This window comes from Pediculus humanus, genomic scaffold, assembly GCF_000006295.1.
Source record: "Pediculus humanus corporis 1103172107401 genomic scaffold, whole genome shotgun sequence".
In the NCBI taxonomy this organism is placed as follows: Eukaryota; Metazoa; Arthropoda; class Insecta; order Psocodea; family Pediculidae; genus Pediculus; species Pediculus humanus.
The window spans coordinates 136556-157389 of record NW_002987026.1 but is presented as its reverse complement, the minus strand read 5'-3'; the positions used below and the strand labels follow the sequence as shown (position 1 = coordinate 157389).

At 25.2% G+C, this 20834-nt stretch overlaps 4 protein-coding genes across 4 annotated transcripts; 2 read left to right on the top strand and 2 right to left on the bottom strand.

The window, feature by feature from the left end:
• Positions 1-6659: 6659 nt before the first annotated feature.
• Phum_PHUM050590 (uncharacterized protein) lies at positions 6660-10586 on the bottom strand (the record flags this gene model as incomplete). Its single annotated transcript, XM_002423274.1, has 5 exons — positions 6660-7061; positions 7130-8674; positions 8778-9841; positions 9927-10320; positions 10464-10586. 5 exons carry the CDS (start codon positions 10584-10586, stop codon positions 6660-6662), a joined length of 3528 nt encoding a protein of 1175 aa, XP_002423319.1.
• Positions 10587-10742: 156 nt separating this feature from the next.
• Phum_PHUM050580 (uncharacterized protein) lies at positions 10743-11946 on the top strand (the record flags this gene model as incomplete). Its single annotated transcript, XM_002423273.1, has 4 exons — positions 10743-10785; positions 10963-11447; positions 11524-11693; positions 11778-11946. The coding sequence occupies 4 exons, from the start codon at positions 10743-10745 to the stop codon at positions 11944-11946; spliced, it is 867 nt and encodes a 288-aa protein (XP_002423318.1).
• Positions 11947-12609: 663 nt separating this feature from the next.
• Phum_PHUM050570 (arrestin domain-containing protein, putative) lies at positions 12610-14232 on the top strand (the record flags this gene model as incomplete). Its single annotated transcript, XM_002423272.1, has 2 exons — positions 12610-13648; positions 14207-14232. The coding sequence occupies 2 exons, from the start codon at positions 12610-12612 to the stop codon at positions 14230-14232; spliced, it is 1065 nt and encodes a 354-aa protein (XP_002423317.1).
• A 2716-nt stretch (positions 14233-16948) lies between these two features.
• Phum_PHUM050560 (uncharacterized protein) lies at positions 16949-19075 on the bottom strand (the record flags this gene model as incomplete). Its single annotated transcript, XM_002423271.1, has 6 exons — positions 16949-17103; positions 17220-17362; positions 17634-17751; positions 18080-18220; positions 18306-18455; positions 18952-19075. 6 exons carry the CDS (start codon positions 19073-19075, stop codon positions 16949-16951), a joined length of 831 nt encoding a protein of 276 aa, XP_002423316.1.
• Positions 19076-20834: the final 1759 nt, after the last annotated feature.

Sequence of the window (20834 nt, the reverse complement as noted above, 5' to 3'; positions counted from 1 at the left end):
AATCAGGTTTTTAGGTTTTTGTTGTTGTTGGGAGCGCCGCCATCACGGTGCAGCTATTTATTTTGAAAGACTGCTTTTTGTTTTTTTTTTTTTTTTTTTGTTAATTTCTTTTTAGTTTTTTAACGATTTTATTCCGCTGTTAATCGGCCGCCATATTTTTTTTCCAAAAACTTTATTAAATTTTTTTAAAAGTGAAATGCTATTACATTGCATCACCTTTTTTTTTTTTTTTTTTTTTTTTTAATGCAAATTATTCCAAAATAGCCGAACAAATATTCTTGCCCAGTTTTTTATATTTTTAGTTTTAAAATTTGATATAATTTTTTAGTAAAAAAAAAAAAAAAAAAAATGGATACAAAAAATAATGATGATAAAACATCAGCAATAACATAATAATAATAATAATAATAATTTTTTGTTAATTGAAATTTTGAAATCAAAAAATGTTTTTTAAACGTGACCAATAAGACAAAAAAATTATAATTTATATATTTATGTATTTGTTGGTTATGTTTATGTTTATGTTTTTTTTTTTATGTTTTTAACAAATTGGTATTAGATGTTGTTGTATAGAAAAATCCCCCCCCCCCAAAGAAAAGAAAAAAGAAATAATGATGATTTTTGTTATGTTTTTCTTTCTTTTTTTTTTTTTTTTGGTTCTTATTTGGTACAAAATAAAAAAAAAAAAAAAAAAAAAAAAGTAATTTAATTGCTTCTTAATTAGTTGTTAAGTTTTTAGTTTTAAATCGGATTTATGCGGGTATTCATATATATATATATATATATATATGTATATGTATATGTAAAAAATGTTCACACATTCAATATTGTACATAATTACATTTAAATAATTTTTTATTATTATTATTATTGAAGAAAAATAAATTTTTTTTTTTGTTATCATCATCATCATCATCATCATTCTTTTATTTTTTTTTTAGCACGTTTAATAGATTTTATTATCGATAATAATAATAATGAGTAATGAATAAATAAAATAATTGTTAATTGGTAAAATAAAAAAGTAAGCTCAGGACAAAATAATCATACACATAACATTTTAAGCTGTTTATTAATGATAATAATATTGATAATGATGATGATGATGATAATAATGATAATTTATCGTCGTATCGAATGGATAAATTTGCAAATTTAAAATTTATTTATAATTTTTTTTGTAAAATTTTCGATTTTTTTCGGTTGTTTGTAAACAAAATGGAGTTTTTTTTTTTTTTTTTTAAAAATATTTATTTATAATTTTATAATATTCATTCCAAGTTCTTCTTTGTTGCAGACGACGACGATAAATAATAATAATAATAATAATAATTTAATGAATGATTTTTGTATGAAATAAAAAAAAAAAAAAAAAAAAAAGAAGGATTTATTATAATTTTGAGCTGCTGACATTAATATTTAAAGCCTTAAATTTTTTAATAATTTAAACAATCCGAAATGTTACTGTAAATTTAATAATAATAATAATAATTTTTATTATTTTTTATTGTCATTATTTTTTCATTATTATTATTATTATTTTTAGTTAATTAGAAAAAAAAAAAAAAAAAAAACAGAATAAAAAGAAAAGAAGAGAAAAAATTTTTAAAAATTGTTTTATATTGATTTTTATTATTATTATTATTATTTGTACAAAGCAATTATTAAAAGAAGCAAATAAGATGAAAAAAAATAAATAAATAAATAAATAATTTTTTTTAATAATAATAATAATAAAATAAAAAAAAGAAAAAAAAAAGGAAAAAAAAAAAGGAGTATTATATTTAATTGAGTTAACAAGAAGACTGCAACTATAAAAAATAGTTTTTATTATAATTATATTAGTAGATGCATTTTTTTATACATTTTGTACTTGAAATTTAAAATAAAAACGTAATAATAATAATAATAATAATAATAATAATAATAAGCTGCCAAAAAAATCAGGAGCTACGGAACCGAAAGATTTTCGGCCGATAACCTGTTTGCCCACAATGTATAAAATAATAACAGCTATTATTGCTGAAAAGATTTATGGGCATTTAAGAAAAAATAACATTTTTCCTCCTGAACAATATGGATGCAGAAAAGGGTCTTACGGCTGCAAGGAGGTTTTATTAATAAATAAATTGATCATGGCCAGTGCAAAACAAAAGAGGAAGAATTTAAGCATGGCATGGATTGACTATCAAAAGGCCTTTGATAGTGTGCCTCACGAATGGATTATTGAGGCATTGAAAATATATAAAGTAGACCCTAATATTACAGCGTTCTGCGAGAAGAGTATGAAAAATTGGTGCACCCAGCTGGAAGTGCAAAAATACTCTTCTAGAAAAATATTTATAAAAAGAGGAATTTTTCAGGGAGATTCATTGTCGCCACTTTTATTTTGCATGTCTTTAATTCCTCTATCCAGACAGCTTAATATCAAGGATCAAGGATATGAGTTGGTACCGGGAGGCAGGAAAATTACCCATATGCTATATATGGATGACTTAAAAATTTATGCCAAAAATGAAGAGGAGTTAAATAAAATGTTACGGACGGTTCAAACCTTTTCCTCTGACATCAACATGAAATTTGGGTTAGAGAAATGTGCCAGAATAAATATTGTCAGAGGAAAGTTAAAACAACAGCAAAATATAGAAGACTCCGAAGAAGAACTTATTAAAGAATTGGACCCTGGATCATCATACAAATATCTGGGGATTGAAGAAAATTTTGGGATAGCCAACAAGGAAATTAAACCTCGATTGAAAAAAGAATATTTTAAAAGATTGAGGCTTATATTACAGTCGGAACTGAATGGAAGAAATAAGATAACCGCCGTCGGCACATTAGCAGTTCCTGTAATAGAATATAGTTTTGGCCTCGTAGACTGGACGAAAGAAGAAATCACGCACCTAGATAGAAGGACAAGAAAAATATTAACCATGAATGGTGCGTTACATCCAAAGGCTGATGTGGATAGATTGTACGTCAGCAGGAAAGATGGAGGAAGAGGATTACGACAAATAGAAGCGGCATACCAGAATGCCATAATTGGAATGGGAAAATACATAGAATCCCATCAAGAGGACCCCATCTTAGCCCAAGTTATACATGCAGAAGAAAAAACTACAAAAAAAGGAGTTCTAAAAAGGGCAAAACAAATCGTCCAAGAAAATAAAGAAAACGAGATAATGGAAGAGGGGCAACTTGCAACTTATAATAGCAAAGCCCAATCTCAGAAGAAATTAATAGGCAAATGGGAACAGAAAAAATTACATGGGCAATACCTAAAAAGAATAAATGCCGAAGATATTAATAAGAAGAGCACGCACAATTGGCTACGGCGTGGAAAACTTAAAATTGAAACAGAAGCCTTTATTACAGCGGCTCAAGATCAGGCATTGCGGACCCATAACTATGAAAAAGTAATTCTCAAAGTCCGCCAAGATGACAAGTGCCGAATTTGCCAATCACAATCGGAAACCATCGATCATTTAATTTCCGGTTGTCCGATACTGGCAAAACATGAATACTTAGAAAGGCACAATAAAATATGTCAATATCTCCATTGGAGTATATGCCGAGAATATGGAATGGATGGATTACCCAAGGAGTGGTACAACCACATTCCAAGCCCGGTTACGACAGTAGGTCCATGCACAGTTCTATATGATCAACAAATCCACACTGATAGAACTGTGCCAGCTAACAAACCGGATATCATCCTCAGGCATAATGGGGAAAAATGGTGTAAGTTAATTGAGGTATCCGTGCCGGCAGAAAAAAACACCACAGCCAAAGAAGCAGACAAAAGGCTGAAATACAGAAATTTGGAAATTGAAATAACCAGGATGTGGGGAACAAAAACTGAAACGATTCCGGTCATCGTGGGAGCATTGGGAGCCATGCCAAATTCAATAAAAGGAAATTTAAAGAAGATTATGAAGAACCTAAAAGAAGAAACCATCCAGGACATCGCACTATGTGGGACGGCCCACATTCTTCGGAAAATATTATAAATAGCACCACCGATATTCGAGTATTTGTCCCTAAGGAATCGGGTAGAGACCTGGGATAAATGCTTAAAAACCCCGACAAATAAGAGCCTTGTCGTGTTTAAGAGTGACCATAATAATAATAATAATACTGATGATGACGATGATGTTATATTTTTTTTATTAATATGAAATTAATAATAATAATGATAATAATCTCATTGTAAATGTAATTTAAAAAAAAAAAAATTTTTATTTTTTTCCCTTTTTTTTGTAAAAAATGATTCGATGGAAAATAATTATTATTATAAATCCCATAATATTGTTTTATTATTATTATTATTATCATTATTATTATTATTATTTGTTTAAATTGAAAACGTTTTTAAAAAATAAAAAAAAAAATAAAAGTTTTGTAATTTTTAATTTTAAGATGAAAATTTTTTTGTTTTATTTTTTTTTTTGTAAACTCTCGAGCAAAATTATTATTATTATTATTATTAGTAGTATTATTATTATTACTGTACTATTATTAATAATTATTACGGTTATTATATTTGTTTGATTTATTAAGAAAAAAAAAAAAAAGAATAAAATTTCAAAAAACGTCGTGTGCCTTTCCTCCATGTTTTGCTCGAGAGGTTTTTCTTCCATTTTCATTTTTTTTTTTTTTTATTTTTGTAAAAAGAAAATGATGAAAAAGATTTTTTTTTTTTTTTGTTTTGTAACTAATAATTGCTCAAAACAGCTTTAAGCTCTACGGATCAGGTAATTATTATTATTATTATTATTATTGTTTTTAATACTATTAAGTTTTAATTTAATTTTCTTTTTGTTTTTTTTTTTTTTTGTTAAACGAGATAATTAATAATTTATAAAACGTTTGTTAATTTTTTTTTTCTCTCTCTCTTTCTCACTTTCTGCCCCCCCCCTTCCCCCACCCCCCAGTTTATATGTAAATAATAATTTTTATTTAAATGTATTTGATTAAATTTTTAAAAAAAGTTGAAAAACAAAAACATTTACAGCTGCTTTAAAAACATAAAAAAAATATTCATCGATTTTTAATAAAAATTTTCTTTTTTTTTATAAGAATTCCTTATTATTATTATTATTATTATTATTATTTAAACGGAAATCACTCGAGATAAATAAATAAATAAATAAATTAATTAATGTAAATTTAAGGCCTCATTTACAAAAAAAAAAATAAGAAAGAAAATAAAAGAAAAAAGTTATCTACCTCTATTTTTGTTTTTTTTTTATTAAGTTTTAAACATGACTAATTTAAATTATTTCATTTTATTTTATTAATTAATTAATTATTAATTTACCTCAATTATTATTATTATTCATAATAGTTAAAATTGAAAAAAAACTTTTGTTTTGTTATTATTATTAATATTCATTTGGAAAAAGAAAAAATATTTGCAGACTGTAAAAAAAAAAAAAAAGGTTTTTAAAATATTAAAAAAAAATTGTTATCATTATTATTATTACTACCTTATTAATTAAATTATGTATGTTACCTCTTTTTATATTTGTTTAAACTTTTTCCTTTTTGTTTAAATAAAAATTTATTTTATTTCGGATAAGAACAACAACAACAAAACATAATAAAAAAAATGTTTTTTAATAATAATAATAATTTTTATTTTTATTTATTTTCATGTACAAAAATTATTTAATTATTAATTATCATTATTATTATTATTATTATTATTATTGTTTTTTCGGTTCATACAAATCCTTTATTAAAAAAAAAAATTGATATTTATTATAAGTTTTAAAGCTATATTGTTTAAAAAAATTTTTATCTTTTATATATATGTAATATGGTGCCACATAAAATTTGTTTTTTCGTTAAGGTGTCACGTGGCTACGATGAGTTACTATTAATATGTTTATTATATTCTATTATTATTATTATTATTATGTAAATATTTATTTATGTATGTATGTATTCGTACATACATTTTAACGTTTATATTAATAACAGGTAACCAAAAAAAAAAAAAATTTTTGTAATTATATAAAATAAATAAAATGCACATTGTAATTTTAATCCATTTATTTATTTAAATTTTCCTTAATTAATAATAATAATAATAAAATCCATACAAAAATTTTTTTTTTAAAACTTTAATAGTAAATAAATTATTAATTAATAATACTTTTTTTTTTTCTTTCAAATTATTTACAATAATAAGACACAATAAACAAATAAAAAATTTTTTTAAAAAAAATTACAAATTAATTATTATTATTATTATTATCATCAATATTTATTTAAATATAAAAATAATATTATTATTATTTTGTATAAACAGGCACATTGTTCATTGTTTAAATTAACAAAAGCACTTAAAAATTTATTTATTTATTTATTTATTAATAATATAAACTAAATAATTATGACAATTAATACTGAATATTGTTTTAATTATAATCGTTTATTATTTTGGGGGGGGGAGGGGGTTAAAACCCTTTCGTTAAAGGTATAAAAAGGTATAAACCTGAGATTATTATTTTTTTTTTTTTTTTTAATTTTGTGGAAATGTTTTTATTATTATCAATTTAAAATTATTATTCATTACTTTTCTCCTCGACAGGAATTTCGTTTTTCCTTAAAATTATTACAAATAATAATAATGATAATAATGGATCGTTTATTTATTTATTTTCATCTGACGATGGTTCGGGTAATAAAATTCCTTCGGGGCTTTTCAGTCTTATTTTAAATGACGGATTCAGGGAGGGAGGCAAAGGGGGTCCTTTCGGAGATTCCAAATCGGTTAATAATTCAAAATCGCTCGACGACGAATCAACCGCGGATTTCTTATCCCGATTTTTCCATTTCAATTTATTTTCGTACCTGTGTAATTTTTCTTTCATTTTATTTATTTTCCTTTCGTATAATTTCGTTATCGAATCCACTTTGGCTTTGACTTCGTCTTCTTTAACGTCAACCAATATGTGTACGTTTTTTTCTAATTCTTTTAATGCGCTTTCGTATCCTCCTTCGATTCTTTTCCATTCTTCTTTCATGTGTTCTGCTTTGTTTTTGAAAAAACTCTGGAAAAAGAAAAAGGAAAAATTAGCAAATAAGGAAAAAAATTTTCCCACCAACGCTCGCTGCTTACCTTATATTGCAACGCGACGTTTTTCACGGCTTTGTATTTTATTCTCATTCTTTCCATTTCCATTTTGGCTTCCGCTTGTGAAGCTTTCAAACTTTGAACTTCGCAAGCCCATTCCGTGATTAAATCCGCGACGGCTTCTTTCTTCTCCTGTTCGATTCTATTTTCGAGTTCGATTTTATGCTTTTCCTCCATTTGTTCCAATTCCAACGCGTGAGCTTTTTCCAATTCTCCCCGTATGAGTTTTTGAGCTTTATCGATTTCCAATTCAAATTTCTTATCAAGTTTTCCGAGGGCCGCTTTGTATTTACCCTCTAGTATTTTAATTTCGTTTTCGTGATACGCTCCCAATTTTTCCAATATTTCCACAACTTCCTTTTTCGACATTTTATTAGGCTCCGGCTCGGTCGCGACTCCGACATTTCTCGTACAGGTTTCTTTGTAATTTTTCCTATCCGTCGTTAAAAGTCCAACGGGAGACGTACACGTGTCTTTCGTGAATATTTTCGATTTGGGTGATTTGAATTTATTTTCCAACGACGAGGGAGAACATTGGGATCCCGTCGTTTTGGTACTTTGCTTTTTGGGTGACGTCGAGTGTGTCACCGTCGACTCGTATTTCACCGCTTTGACGAGAGTTAATTCAACCTCCTTTTTTAATTTACTTATCAGGACTTCGTATTTATTAATCAACGATTGCATTTCCGACTCGTGTTTTTCCTTCTGCTCTTTCATTTCGTTTTTCGCACCCTCTTTCAAATTTAAAATATTTTTACTCACTTCTTCCGTGTCTTTTTGCAATTTTTCAAAATTTAACAACAGCAAATTTTTCTCCGACGTGATCTGTTCGATTTCGGATTTGAGTAAATCGTTTTCGATTAGTATCTTGTCCTTTTCCGCAATTTCCCTCTCCTTTTCCTTTTTCGTTTTTTCCAATTGTAAATTCAACTGATTTATTTCCAAATTCAATATTTCAACTTCTTGTTCGTATTGTTGCTTCAATGTTTCATCCAATTCTAAAATTCTCAACCGTGATTTTTCCAATTCTTTTTGAAGTCTTTTAACTTCGTCGACGTCGACGACTCCTCCTCCGCCGCTACCCCCATTTCGAATAAAATTTTTTTCTTTTTCCAATTGTTTGATTAAAGCTTCTTTCGCGCTAAAAACTTCAACGTATAAATTTTTTATGTCTTCGATTTCCTTTTGCAGATTTTCATTTTCTAAATTTTTCTTCAACAATTCTATTTTAAAACATTCCTCGACTTCTTCTCTGACCCTTTTCAAACTTTCATCGTGAAATTTCATGTACTCCTCACCGTAATTATTTATTGTTTGAGTTTTTTCCTTTTCTAAAACATCTAAATTATTTTTGAGCAAACGAATTTCATTTTCCATTTTTAATTTTTCCCTATCGAATTCTTCTTGAGCAAATTCCAATTCTTTTTTTGATACATCCTTTGATTTCTTAAGTTCTGATAATTCGGAGTCTTTTACCGCGATTAATTCTTCTGCTTTTTTATGTTCCATATTAAGCCTATTTATTTCTTTCTGAAAAACAAAAAAAAAAAAAAAAAAAAAAATGAAATTAAGGTAAACAGAAAGAAAAAAAAAGGGATACCAAAAATAAATATGAATGATTTCTCCCCCTTACTTTTAATTCCGTTATTTCATTTTTTAATGTTTTATCACTTTCAACGAGTGAATTTATTTGGTTTGTTTTTTCTTTTAATTCCCCCTGTAAATTTTTTATTTCTTGTCTTTTTGCTTTTTGTCCGCTTAATGCTTTGAATAATTCCGCGCCGAGCTTTCCGCTAATGTCGGAACTGTCAATTTTCGAATCAGACACGTTAAATGAAGTTAACTTTTCTAGTGAATCGTACTGCAGCAATTCTTCTTCCTGCCTCGTCATTTCTTTTTCCAAACCTTCCAACCTTGTCATAAGTACTTGTTTTTCTTCTTTTACAATTTTCAACTCCATTTGCAACCTTATGTTATCCTCAGTCGTTGATGATTTCATAAGATTTTCACATTGTTTTTGAGCTTCGTCAACTTGCTTCGAAAGTCTGCTTATTATTTCACTTTTTTTAGCTAAATTTTCATCGTTTATTTGACTTAACTGACTAATTTTTACTTTTAACTCACTGTTTTCTTTAACCAACTCATCATTTAATTTGTTAATTTTTTCATTTTCCAAATTTAAATTCATCAATTCAAAATTATGCTTTTCTATCAAACCCTTTATATTCGATTCATATTGCACTGCATCAAAATTACTTCTGTTACCCTTTTCTAAAACTATTATTTTCCTTTCCAAATCATTAATTATGATGTTATTCGTTTCAATTTGCTTTGTAAGTTCATTATTAACATCACTAACATTACTGTATTTACTTTCTAAATCAACAATATGTTTTTCTAGAATTTCCTGTTTCTCCTTGTGAGAAACAAGTAAGCTTTGAAGTTGCATTTGACTGACATTTAAACGTTCTTTTTCAGCTTGCGAAAGAGCCAACAAATGTTTTAAGTTTTTCTCCGAAATATCGTGTTCTTTTTTCATAGAGTCAATTAATTCAGTTAATCTGTGCACTTCTCTAACTCTTACATCATATAAAACTTTAATTTGATCACTACTATCAAGCACTTCATTGAAAAATTCAACATTTTTTTTCCCACTTAACCCATTCATTAATCCATCACTGGAATGATTATCGTTACCTAAAAATTACAAAGAATTAATTAATGAAATATTTAAAAAAAAAAAAATAAACTGCTAATTCAAGAGAAAAATAATATTATTTACTTATAGGACTTTTTTGTAGATAACGAGGAAAATGAGCAGAATCAGTTACATCCCCTCCTCCGCTTGCATCGACAACATCGTGAAGATTACCATTTTGCATTTTTTTTCGACACTGATCTGAATAATTTTCACTTTCACTACTGAAGTTCATTCTTTTGATAGAGCTATTTTTAGATCTTTTAGATGAATTACTAAAATTTTCTAAAAAATTGCCTTGTCCATTTTGTTCTGCATCTGACAAAACTCCATTCTGTACATTTTTTAATTCATTTCCACGATTTGAAGAATTAAAAAATGAAGAATGATTCAAATAGGTTGGACTTGCGTTACTAATTGACTCATCATCGTTTTCAAAAGAAACGTCATCAAAAGCGTTTTCCAATATACTTTTAAGCTAGGTTAATGTAGAAAATAAAAATGTAAAATTAGTGTAAAGTAAATTAACATATTATTTCTAGAAAAATAATATTGAACTGGATCAGACAAATTTGATTAGAGCATTTTCAGTTATAAAATAAACATTCACATAACCTTTACCTCTAATTCACGCCTTTTTTGCTCTTCTGCAGCTTCTTCTTCTTCTTCCCTTTGAATTAAATTTTCAATATTGTTTAGCTCATTTCCCTGAAATAAGCTAACACCCGGACCATTAAAATCCATAATAAAAAATTACGTAATTACATTTCACAAGAATTTTAATTTTTCTATTGTTTGTTGTTAGAAAGTAACTGTAATGGCGGTCTTTTCAGGGCCTTTAATCTATTATATTTTGAAATAATATTTAAAACGTCTTTTTTATTATTTATAATTTTAATAATGGCATCTTCAAAAAAGAAAATAACTCAAGTCGAACTGAGACGTTTAATGAATGAACAGAAAAAGAAAGCTCAAGACAATGTAAAAAAAATTGAATCGCCACTGGCTAGATATCCTTTTATTCATATGATTTTTTTATGTTTTTTTTTTTTTTTTTTTTTTTGAAATTATAACTTATTCTTAAGTTATTTCTATTTTTACTAATAGCTTTCTTGATAAGTTTTTTACATAACACTTTACATTTTCTTAACTTGTCATACGTATGATAAAGATGGTACGTTGCATTGTATAGTTTGTGAGACAGTTGTGAGAAGTGAAAATGTATGGAGCGTTCACCTAAACTCAAAAAATCATAAACAAAACATATTATCTAAAGTTAAGAAAAAGGAACCTCCCAAAGACAATTTTAAGGAGCCCAAACCAATCGCATTAAAACGACCAACTCCTCCAACTCCTTTGACACCAACACCCCCGAAAAAACTTAAAAGTATTTTAAAAAATCCCACACCAGTTAGTTTCAATATAAAAAATAATGAAAATTCAATTCAATTATCAAAAACTGTTAGTGAACCAAGTGTCATTGAGGAAAGTACAACAGAGGGTGGTAGTGAAAGTATAAATCCGGAAACAAATCTCGAAGAAGATGACACCAATTATGATGTTTTACCTGAAGGATTTTTTGACGATCCAAAGTTAGATGCTAAAGTAAGGAATTTAACTTTAAAGTTGACCTAAAGGAAGAATTTCAACTTGATTAATATTATCACTTTTAATATTTCAGGTTAGAAATGTAGAATATAGAGATCCAATTGAAGAAGAATGGGAGCTTTTTCAAAAAGAAATTAAAGAAGAAACGAGTAAAGCACAGCAAATAATTGCAGAGGATCAAGAAGAAGCAACAACAGAAAGGCAAATTGATGAAATCGATGAACAAATTAGAAATTGGACTAGGTATTATGAAGGCACTTACATAATGCTTTCAAATAAAAAAAAAAAAATTTATATTTATGTATATTGTATTTTCTTGTATTATAGAGTACTCGATTTAGAAAAGAAAAAAGAAAAAGTTAACATGTCAGTTACAGAATCGAGAGCAGACAATGATGATGATATATCTGGAGATGAAGAGTTTGAAGAATTTTTAGACTGGAGATCTAAAAAATCATTTGATTACAAATTAAATAATACAGTTCTACCAACTTAGTAATTCGTTAAAATAATAAATAAAACAATTTACTCAAAAATAATTTGTTTTTTTTTTTTTGTGAAACTTTTTTTCAATATTTGTTGTAATAGAAGTAGTTTAGAAAAAATTAAAAGGAACTATTTGTAAATTCATTTTTTTAAAAAAAAAATCCACATTTTAAAATATTGAGCAGCTAAACCTTTTTTTTTAATTTTTTTTTTTTGCAAAAATGAAAAATTTCTTATTTTATAGATTGGCAAGAAAAGATTTAAGTTTATAATAAAAGATTTATATGAAAACCCTTTTGTTTCAAAAGAATAATAAAATTTTCAAAAGCAGAGATTTGTATTTTTTAAAGAATATTTAAAATTTATGAGCTTCTAACAAATAATAAAGTTTACACCAATAAAAATGATTTTTTATTTGTTAAAAATTAAATATTTATGCAAAGACATGATTGTTGTACAGTTTGAAAAAAGAAAAATGTCATAAAGTTTAAAAATTAAAAAAAAAAAAAAAAAAAAAAAAGAATGTTAAATTTTTTCTGTTCGTTATTCTATGGAAAAAAATACTTGAGTAAACCCGCGAATTGGTTTTATGTAAACAAAGAGCTTTCTACCCTTAAGCATCATTTACAGTTTTAATTATTAAGTGACAAATAAGTTTTAATTAATTATTAAAATGGTTCTCTTAAACGCAATATTTGAAAATTCTAATAAATTTTATTTCGAGGGTGAAATAATCCGTATAAAATTAGAAGTTAATTTGGAAAAATCATCAATATTAAATAATGTCATTGCTAATTTTGTCGGCCTTGGAACATATTTGGGTAACGCCGAAGACAAAGAAAATAAAACAATGACGGCCGAATCGAAAATCAAACCGAAAAATACGACAGAAATTTATTTCGATGATGTTTTACCAATATTTTTGTGCGAAAACAAAGAATCCGCCATGTGGTCAAAAGGAACTCAGGTTTTTATGTTTGCATATCAGTTACCACACAACGTTCCCAGTTCAATTGAATCCACCCAAGGATTTGTCAGATATTCAGTAAATTTAAGCGTAGATATTGACGGTGTCACGGTTAAAAAAACCGAACATTTTACACTATTAGCCAAAACCGATGTGAGCACAAATGAAAATGCTCATTTGCCAGGAATCATTTGGGAACCGGAAAACGAATGGTGTATAATATTATCGGTTTTTTGCAAGGGTAACAGAGTGAGAACGTTTCTACACATATCAAAACAAGGTTACGTACCGGGAGAATGTTTATTTATAAATGCAGAAATAACAAATTTGCACAGGTGTCCCGTCGAATGGGTGAAAGCAACCCTCGTGCAATTCATTAAATTTTGCGGTTCGAAATCGTTGGTCGAAAAACGTAACGTTGCCGAAATAACAAGAGGTTGCATATTACCACGTGACACACAAACATGGAAGTCGGAAAGTGTTCTCATACCCGCAATACCACCGACGACGAAAAATCGTAAAAGGATAATATCGGTTAAATATAAGCTTTTGTTTCATTATAAACCATCATGGAGGAAAAAACCAGTTGAATTGAGTCATAAAATATTTGTTGGAACCGTTCGTTTGTCCCAGTGCAAACTTCCAAATAAAAGAGGAGAGGGTGAAGGTTTGAGCAACAGTGAAGTTTTTAATGGCCCCAATTTAGAACCATGTGTTTTTGGTCCACATTCAATTGATGTTGATGGTGATGTTAATGATGAAAATGAATCCTCATCTACATTTTCACCACTTTATCCCATACATTCTGGATTTCAATAAATAATAATAATAATAATAATAAACATTATTTTTGTTTTTTTATTTGTATGTTAAAAAAAAAATTTCCTTTTAATTATTTAAGAGATTTTTTCTTTTTATTATTTATGTTAAAACAATTGTTCTTGATTATTTTAAATTGTTTTTTATGTTTTAAGTTATTAATTCTAATTATTTATTTTAAATTATATATATAATTATGTAATGATGTTAATTATTAATTCAGTAGTATTTCTTACACATTTTATATCTGAAAAGATAAGTTATTATTTTATAACAATTAAAAAAGGAATTTAAATTATGTATACATAAGAAAAAATAAACTTATTAATTTTGTTTGTTAAGTATAAAGATTTTATTTTCATTACAATTACACTGTAATTTTTTTTTTTTTTCCATTTTAAATTTTAAATAAATTTAATAAAAAATAAAAATAAAATGATTAAAGTTAAAAAAAAAAATTAAAAAAATTAAATTTGCTATTTAGTTTTTGTTATTTATAAGCAAGCTTAATAAAATACATAAAAATAATTTATTATTATTAATAATATTAATCTCATTCATTCCTAATTCAAATGTAAAATACTATTAATATATATATATAATAAATATTATTATTATTATTTTTTGCACTCTAATGAGATAATAAATATTATTAAGAGAGAGAGAAAAAAAATTATTAATTAACCATCACAGTCGAAGTATATATTTATTACGTACTGGTCGTTTTAAAAAGCAAATATTAATTAATTAATTAATTAATTATAAATATAATAATAATAATAATATGAAAAATGAAAAGAAAGCTTTTTTTTCTCTCTTTTCTCTTAATTTTTCCGTTTTTTTTTTGTATTTTTTTAATATTTTTTTGTGGGGGGATAAATTATATAATTAGAAAAGAAATTTTTTTTTTTTAAATGTCAATTTAAATTAAAAATAAATTTATTTTTAAATTAAATATTTTTTTTTTTTGTAAATTCGACTGTAAGGCAAAATATTATTACAAGTGCTAAAAAAAAAAAAACGGAAAAAAAGTTGTTCGGTTCGATAATAAGTAAAAATACTCTCGTCCATTTTTTTTTTTTTAATAATAATAAATAAAATAAATAATTTCTACGTAATTAAAAGTAAATCAATCGACTAGAAAAAGAAAAAGAAATTTTTTTTAGTTAATAAATAAACAACTTACAAACCTAATTATTACTAATAAATAAATCTATCGATAATAATAATAAACCGTTTACCGGTGGTATATATAATAAAATTAACGGTTTTTTAAAGAGGCCGCCATATTTATTTATTTCTCTTTTTAAATTACATTGCCTCCGGTAGACTTTTTTTTTTTATTTAATTAATAATAATAATATTTATTGAGCCGAACGTTGTTGTACAAACAAACTCGCGTTACGACAATAATAACTAAATATTTCCTTATTTAAAAATAATTAGAGTTGTTACATAATTAATATATATATTTAATTTAAAGTTTTTTTTTTATTTATTAAATTTTCATACAAATTTTTCCCTGTGTTATGCAAAACCTTAAAAAAAAAAAAATGTTCCCTTCAATTACAATCATTAATTGAATTTTTTTTTTTTTTTTTTTTTTTTTAGAATAATATTTATACTTTAATACCTATATATATATAGCGAGAAGTTGCACAAGCAAAAGATTCTAAATGAAAAAATTATAAAATATTATTATTATTATTATTACGTTAAATAACAGTAGTTGTAATAATAATGATAATAATAATAAAAATCCTAAGGCAAAATTTACTTTTATTTTTTTTTTGGTCGGTATAATCAAGTCAGTTTTTTTAAAAACTTTCTTAAGTATTTTAATTATAAATAAAATATATATATATATATATATATATATATATATTTATAAAAAAGGTTTGTTATTTTTTTTTTTTTTTTGATTACGTAACAAATTATAATTAAAATGAAAAAATTTAATTAATTAATTAATTAATAATATTATTAATAATTTTACTTTTTTTTTTATTTTTTTCCAATCGAATCTTGTGAAAAGCACAACATCAAAATTAAAAATCAATTAAAATTTTTTTTTTTCTCTGTGATTCGAATTAAAAAACAAACCGTGAAAATTAATAATAATTTTAATAATAATAATAATGATAATGATAATAAGTGTGTTTAAAAACAAAAAAATGTATATTTCGCACGTTATGTTCCCTAAAATAGTTCCTTTTCATTTTTAAATAATAATAATTTCTTTTTTTTTTTTTCAATGTAAAATTTATTATTATTATTATTATTATTAATTACGTACGTATATTTATCATATTCCGCCGTTGTGTTTTAAAAGGTGCCAATAATATATATTTTCATATCATTAATAAATAAATAAATAAAGCAAATAATTTTGATTACGTATAAAAGCTAAAGAAAAAAAAAAATATGCTAACTTGGCACAAACAGTATGAAACAAAAGAAAAAAAAAAATAGAAAGAAATTTAACATAAATAAATAAATAAATAAAAGCAAAATTTATTTATTTATTTATTAAAACGATAAATAAACAAAAATCTGAGTAATTAACGTTTGTAAAATAATTAATTAAATAAAAATTTAAATTTTTTTTTCTCAGCATTTTTGACAAAAGTACTAATAAAATATCATCATTACGTAGTGAAAAATTAATAATAATAATAATAGTAATGGTTTTAGTAATAGTATTTAGTATAAAAAATGTTTTTTTTTTTTTGAAAAGTATTAAGAGAAAGAAAAAAAATTAATAATATTAGTAATGTCAAGCGAAATATTTTAAAAATATTTTTTTTTTTTTAATAGTAAGTAAGGCGATTCAATAGTAGTATTAGTATTAGTAGTAGTAGTAATAGTAGTAATACTAAAATTACAATAATAAAAAAATTATAGTTTTGTTAAATATATTCGCTGTATAATATATATTAAAATAAAGCCCAAAAACGTGTGTCAAACGATTGAAATTGAGCATTATTTCTTTTTAAAATAATTTTATAGTAAAGGCGCTCGAAAATTTTTTTTTTTAATTAAGAGAGCATTATTATTTGTACGAGAGTTTGCGCACGTTCTTCCGCTTGAATCCCTGATTCATTATACAAAAAATATTATTATTATTAATAATTTATTTATATTAGGTAATAAAAAGAAAAAACTGTTACCTGTCAAATGAGGAGGATTCAATCGATTGGGCTTATTTCTCACACTTGGCAATATCTCACGCATTTTCTTCAGATGATAAAACTTCTCCTTTAATCGTTTCAAGTTCAGAAAATTGATTTTTATCTCTTCTGTGTGGTGATTTTATTGAATCAACATAAGATTCATCTCGGCTATTACATCTCGATCTTGTCGTACCACCGTTTTTCGAATCTTAAATAAAAGAGAAGGATATGGATACGTTCCTGATGTACGTAACCAAAAGAAATGGAAAAAATGTACCACTACCTAGCTTGCTGTTGGTGAATGAGGACGAAGTGAATTCATACTTCCGGCTCTACTTGGACCCCTTGCACTTGCTCTACTACCTCTTCTACCATCGTGTAAACTTTTATTGTGTTGTAAAAGTGATGCATTCATTAATCGAGGATTTGGTGTGTTGAATATTGTACGATTTTCTCTCCATCTTGCCCTTAAAATAATAATAATAATAATAATTAAAGTGAAAGAAAAGAAAATGTGTAGAAAAGGAAAAAAAAACTTTTCCACCACCTCACGACGTAAAATTTGTGTTAAAAAAAAAAAAGGATCGATAAATCAGGCAAGAACCGTGTGTACAACTGCCAGTTGCGATATTTTGCAGAGATTTACACACGAAACCCCCCCCCCAAAAAAAAAAAAAAAAAATTATCGTTTTCCGTGTTTTTAAGGGAAAATTTTTTTTTTTTTTTACTTTCACTCACTTGCTAAATAATCTTAGTACGACACATATAATAATAAACATTAATGCCATTCCTGCTAATATTCCAATCATGGCCGGATCAACACGATGAGGATTTTCTTTTGGTTCTTTTGGTAAACCTAAAAAAAAAAAAAAATTTCATTTTGTCCTCAACAAACTGGAAATTTTTTCTTTTTGGAAAAATACTTTCATGTCTTTGTTGACCCTTATCAATTGTCCATATTTTTACATTTTACACAAATATTTAACCTTGTTTGTTTGTTTGTTGGTCGTTTTTTTTCCAATTGTTTACATTACAACACAGTCAACCACACGTGACCAAAAACTTTCACAACTTTCGATTTTTAAATAATAATAATAATAATAATTGATGATTTCACGGATTATATCACGGATAAAAAAAATTGAGGATTATCGATTAGACATGATGAATATTTGATGACTTACTTTGACATTCGACTATACCCTCGCTATTAGCCACGGGTATTTTATCAAAACGACATAAACATCGACCATCTCTACATTCCGTTTGGAAAACTGTTTGTTCGCATTGTTCATTAAAAGTGCAGGTATCGTTAACGGAAGCCGCTGGAACCAAAAAAAAAAAAAAAATTAATGATAATGATAATGGATTTAAAAAAAAAAAAAAAACAGTTTGGAGTCGTTAAAATACCTTTTCCACATTTATCTAAATGATTGGTTACTGGAAGTTCTGGAACACACTGACATAATTTGAGTATTGCATCACATATTGAGCCTTCAAAATCACATTCGGAAGTTTCATCGCATTTATCACCAAATTTTAAACCGCTACCACCTCCTTCTTAACCAAACAAACAAATTTTTTAATTATTTATTTTTTCAAAATTAAATGAAAATTTAATGAGAGGGGGGAGGGAAGGGAGGGAAAATTAACGTTTTCTTTTTTTTTGAATTAACGAGCTTTAGAAGTTGGAAACAAACGAAATATTAATTTGTTTAACCTTGATTAAAAAAAAAAAAAGTCATTAACCTTGTGGAAATTTAAGGCAAAAAAAAAATTTTTTTTTTGTAAATTAAAAAAAATTAAAATTAAACAAAACGTAAAAATAATTTCTATCTTATTATTATTATTATACAAGTTTTTAATTATTAAATAATTTACTTTTAAAAAAAAATGTTATTCCTTTTTTTTTTTTTTTAATTAAGGTTTAAACCTTTTCTTAATAAATAAAAATCAACGAAAAAAATAAATAAAATTTTTTTTAATGGATTACACGGTAGAAAGCAAACAAAAATTATTATCATTATTATTATTATTATAATATTAAATTACTTACTTAGTCCTTTGACACTAATGGCAGTCACCAATACTGGATAATATAAACCCACTTTAAAAGGATTTATCAGTGATAATATATGCATGATAACGATCGCCATCGATATTTCCAAAAACCCCTTCATTTACTCATATATAAATAAATTTTTTTTTTTCTTTTCTCCTCTTCCTTTTTTTTAAATCTCTCCCTCTCTTTTTTTTCCTTGATTCAGAATCCTTTTTATACCTTTCTTAAATCCTTCAACATTATTATTATTATTATTGGTAATCTATTTGCTTCTGAATTAATTTTCATCCAAAATCTTCTTCTGATATTTTCATCATTTCTTAATAATCATTTCTTACTTTTCTTTTATTTAATCTATTAAAGAGAAAAAAAAAAGAAAAAATTTGTCAGGGATTAGTCATGAAATGGTATTAAAATGTCAGGAGATTAAAATAATGATGATGATGATGATAATAATAATTAAAACAATAACATAGTTTAATCCTTAATTTAAGCGTAATAGATGGTTTTAGTTAATTTATTATCCGTAACATTTTTTTTTTTTGTAACGAATGTGTAATTAATTAATGTGACGTTTTGATTATTAAATTTAATTAAATTGTTATTAATTAATAAATTATTTAAATAATTAAATGACTGATACCTAGAGATTTTCAACGATGATGATGATGATTATTATTATAAAAAAATTACGGGGTGACGATTTTTATAAGAGTTAAGGTGACAACGACGACAACTTACGATAATGTTTTTTAATTATTATTATTATTAATCACGTGGAAAATTGTGTTATTAAACATAAATTATTAAACGAAAATAATGGAAAATTTATTAATAAATAAATAAGATTAATAAATAAAAAAAGGAGGAGGGGGAGGACGATTTATATGATGTGAAAGTCGTGTGAACCGTTCCGATAAGTTCGTTTAAAAAAAAGGTTTTATTCAAAAAGGAAAAAAGGAAGGAAAAGGAAGGAAAAAAAGGTTTATTAATAAAAATTCTTTTTCTTTAACGGCGGGTTTTAACATTCACGGTTAAAACATTTTTTTGATTAAAAAAAAAATTTCCTTTTTTTTTTCCTTTTTTTTTTTTTAATAAATGGTCAATTTGGGGATAATTTAAAAAAAAAAAAAATTATTTTTCTTTTCTTTTCTTTCTATTTTTTTATGTTTTTAATATAATATTTTCCGGCCGGTTAGATTATTAATAATAATAAAAAAATTTATTGAAAATTTTTAAGCGCCATTTTATGACGTTTACATATATAAAAAGTATTAATCAATTTTGATTCCTTTGAAAAAAAAAAAAAAAAAAAAAACTCGTTAAAATTCAATTCACGATATTGAAATACTTTTTCCTCTTTTAAATTCTTAACTAATACGTTGTAATAGTTGGGAAAACTTTCTTTCCCCCCCCCTCTTATCAATATATTATTTTTTAAATTTATCAAAGATGTAAAAGGAAACCTTTTTCCCACACTGAGCGTGTGTGTGTTGAATATCTTAATTATCATTATTATTATTATTATTATCGTTATATTTTCGAGGTTGGAAAAGCTCAACTCGTTGGAAAAATATTATGTAAATATATATAATACTAATTATCGTTATAATTAATGATAAACCTTAATAAAATTTTTTTTTTTTACCGTTGTGGAAAATTTTTTTTTTAAGCTTTTCCTGCGGGTTGTTGTCTTATCATTGTTGTTTGTCTCTCTGTTTGTTTGTTTGTCTTATTGTTTAAATATTTAAAAAAAAAAAAAAAAACCTAAATTTTTCCAGTTTGAATTTAAATGTTTCAAAACATAAATTATTAAAGTAATTATAATTTTTTTCTCTATTTCCCCCCATTTTAATAAATGACGTCATCGTAAATTA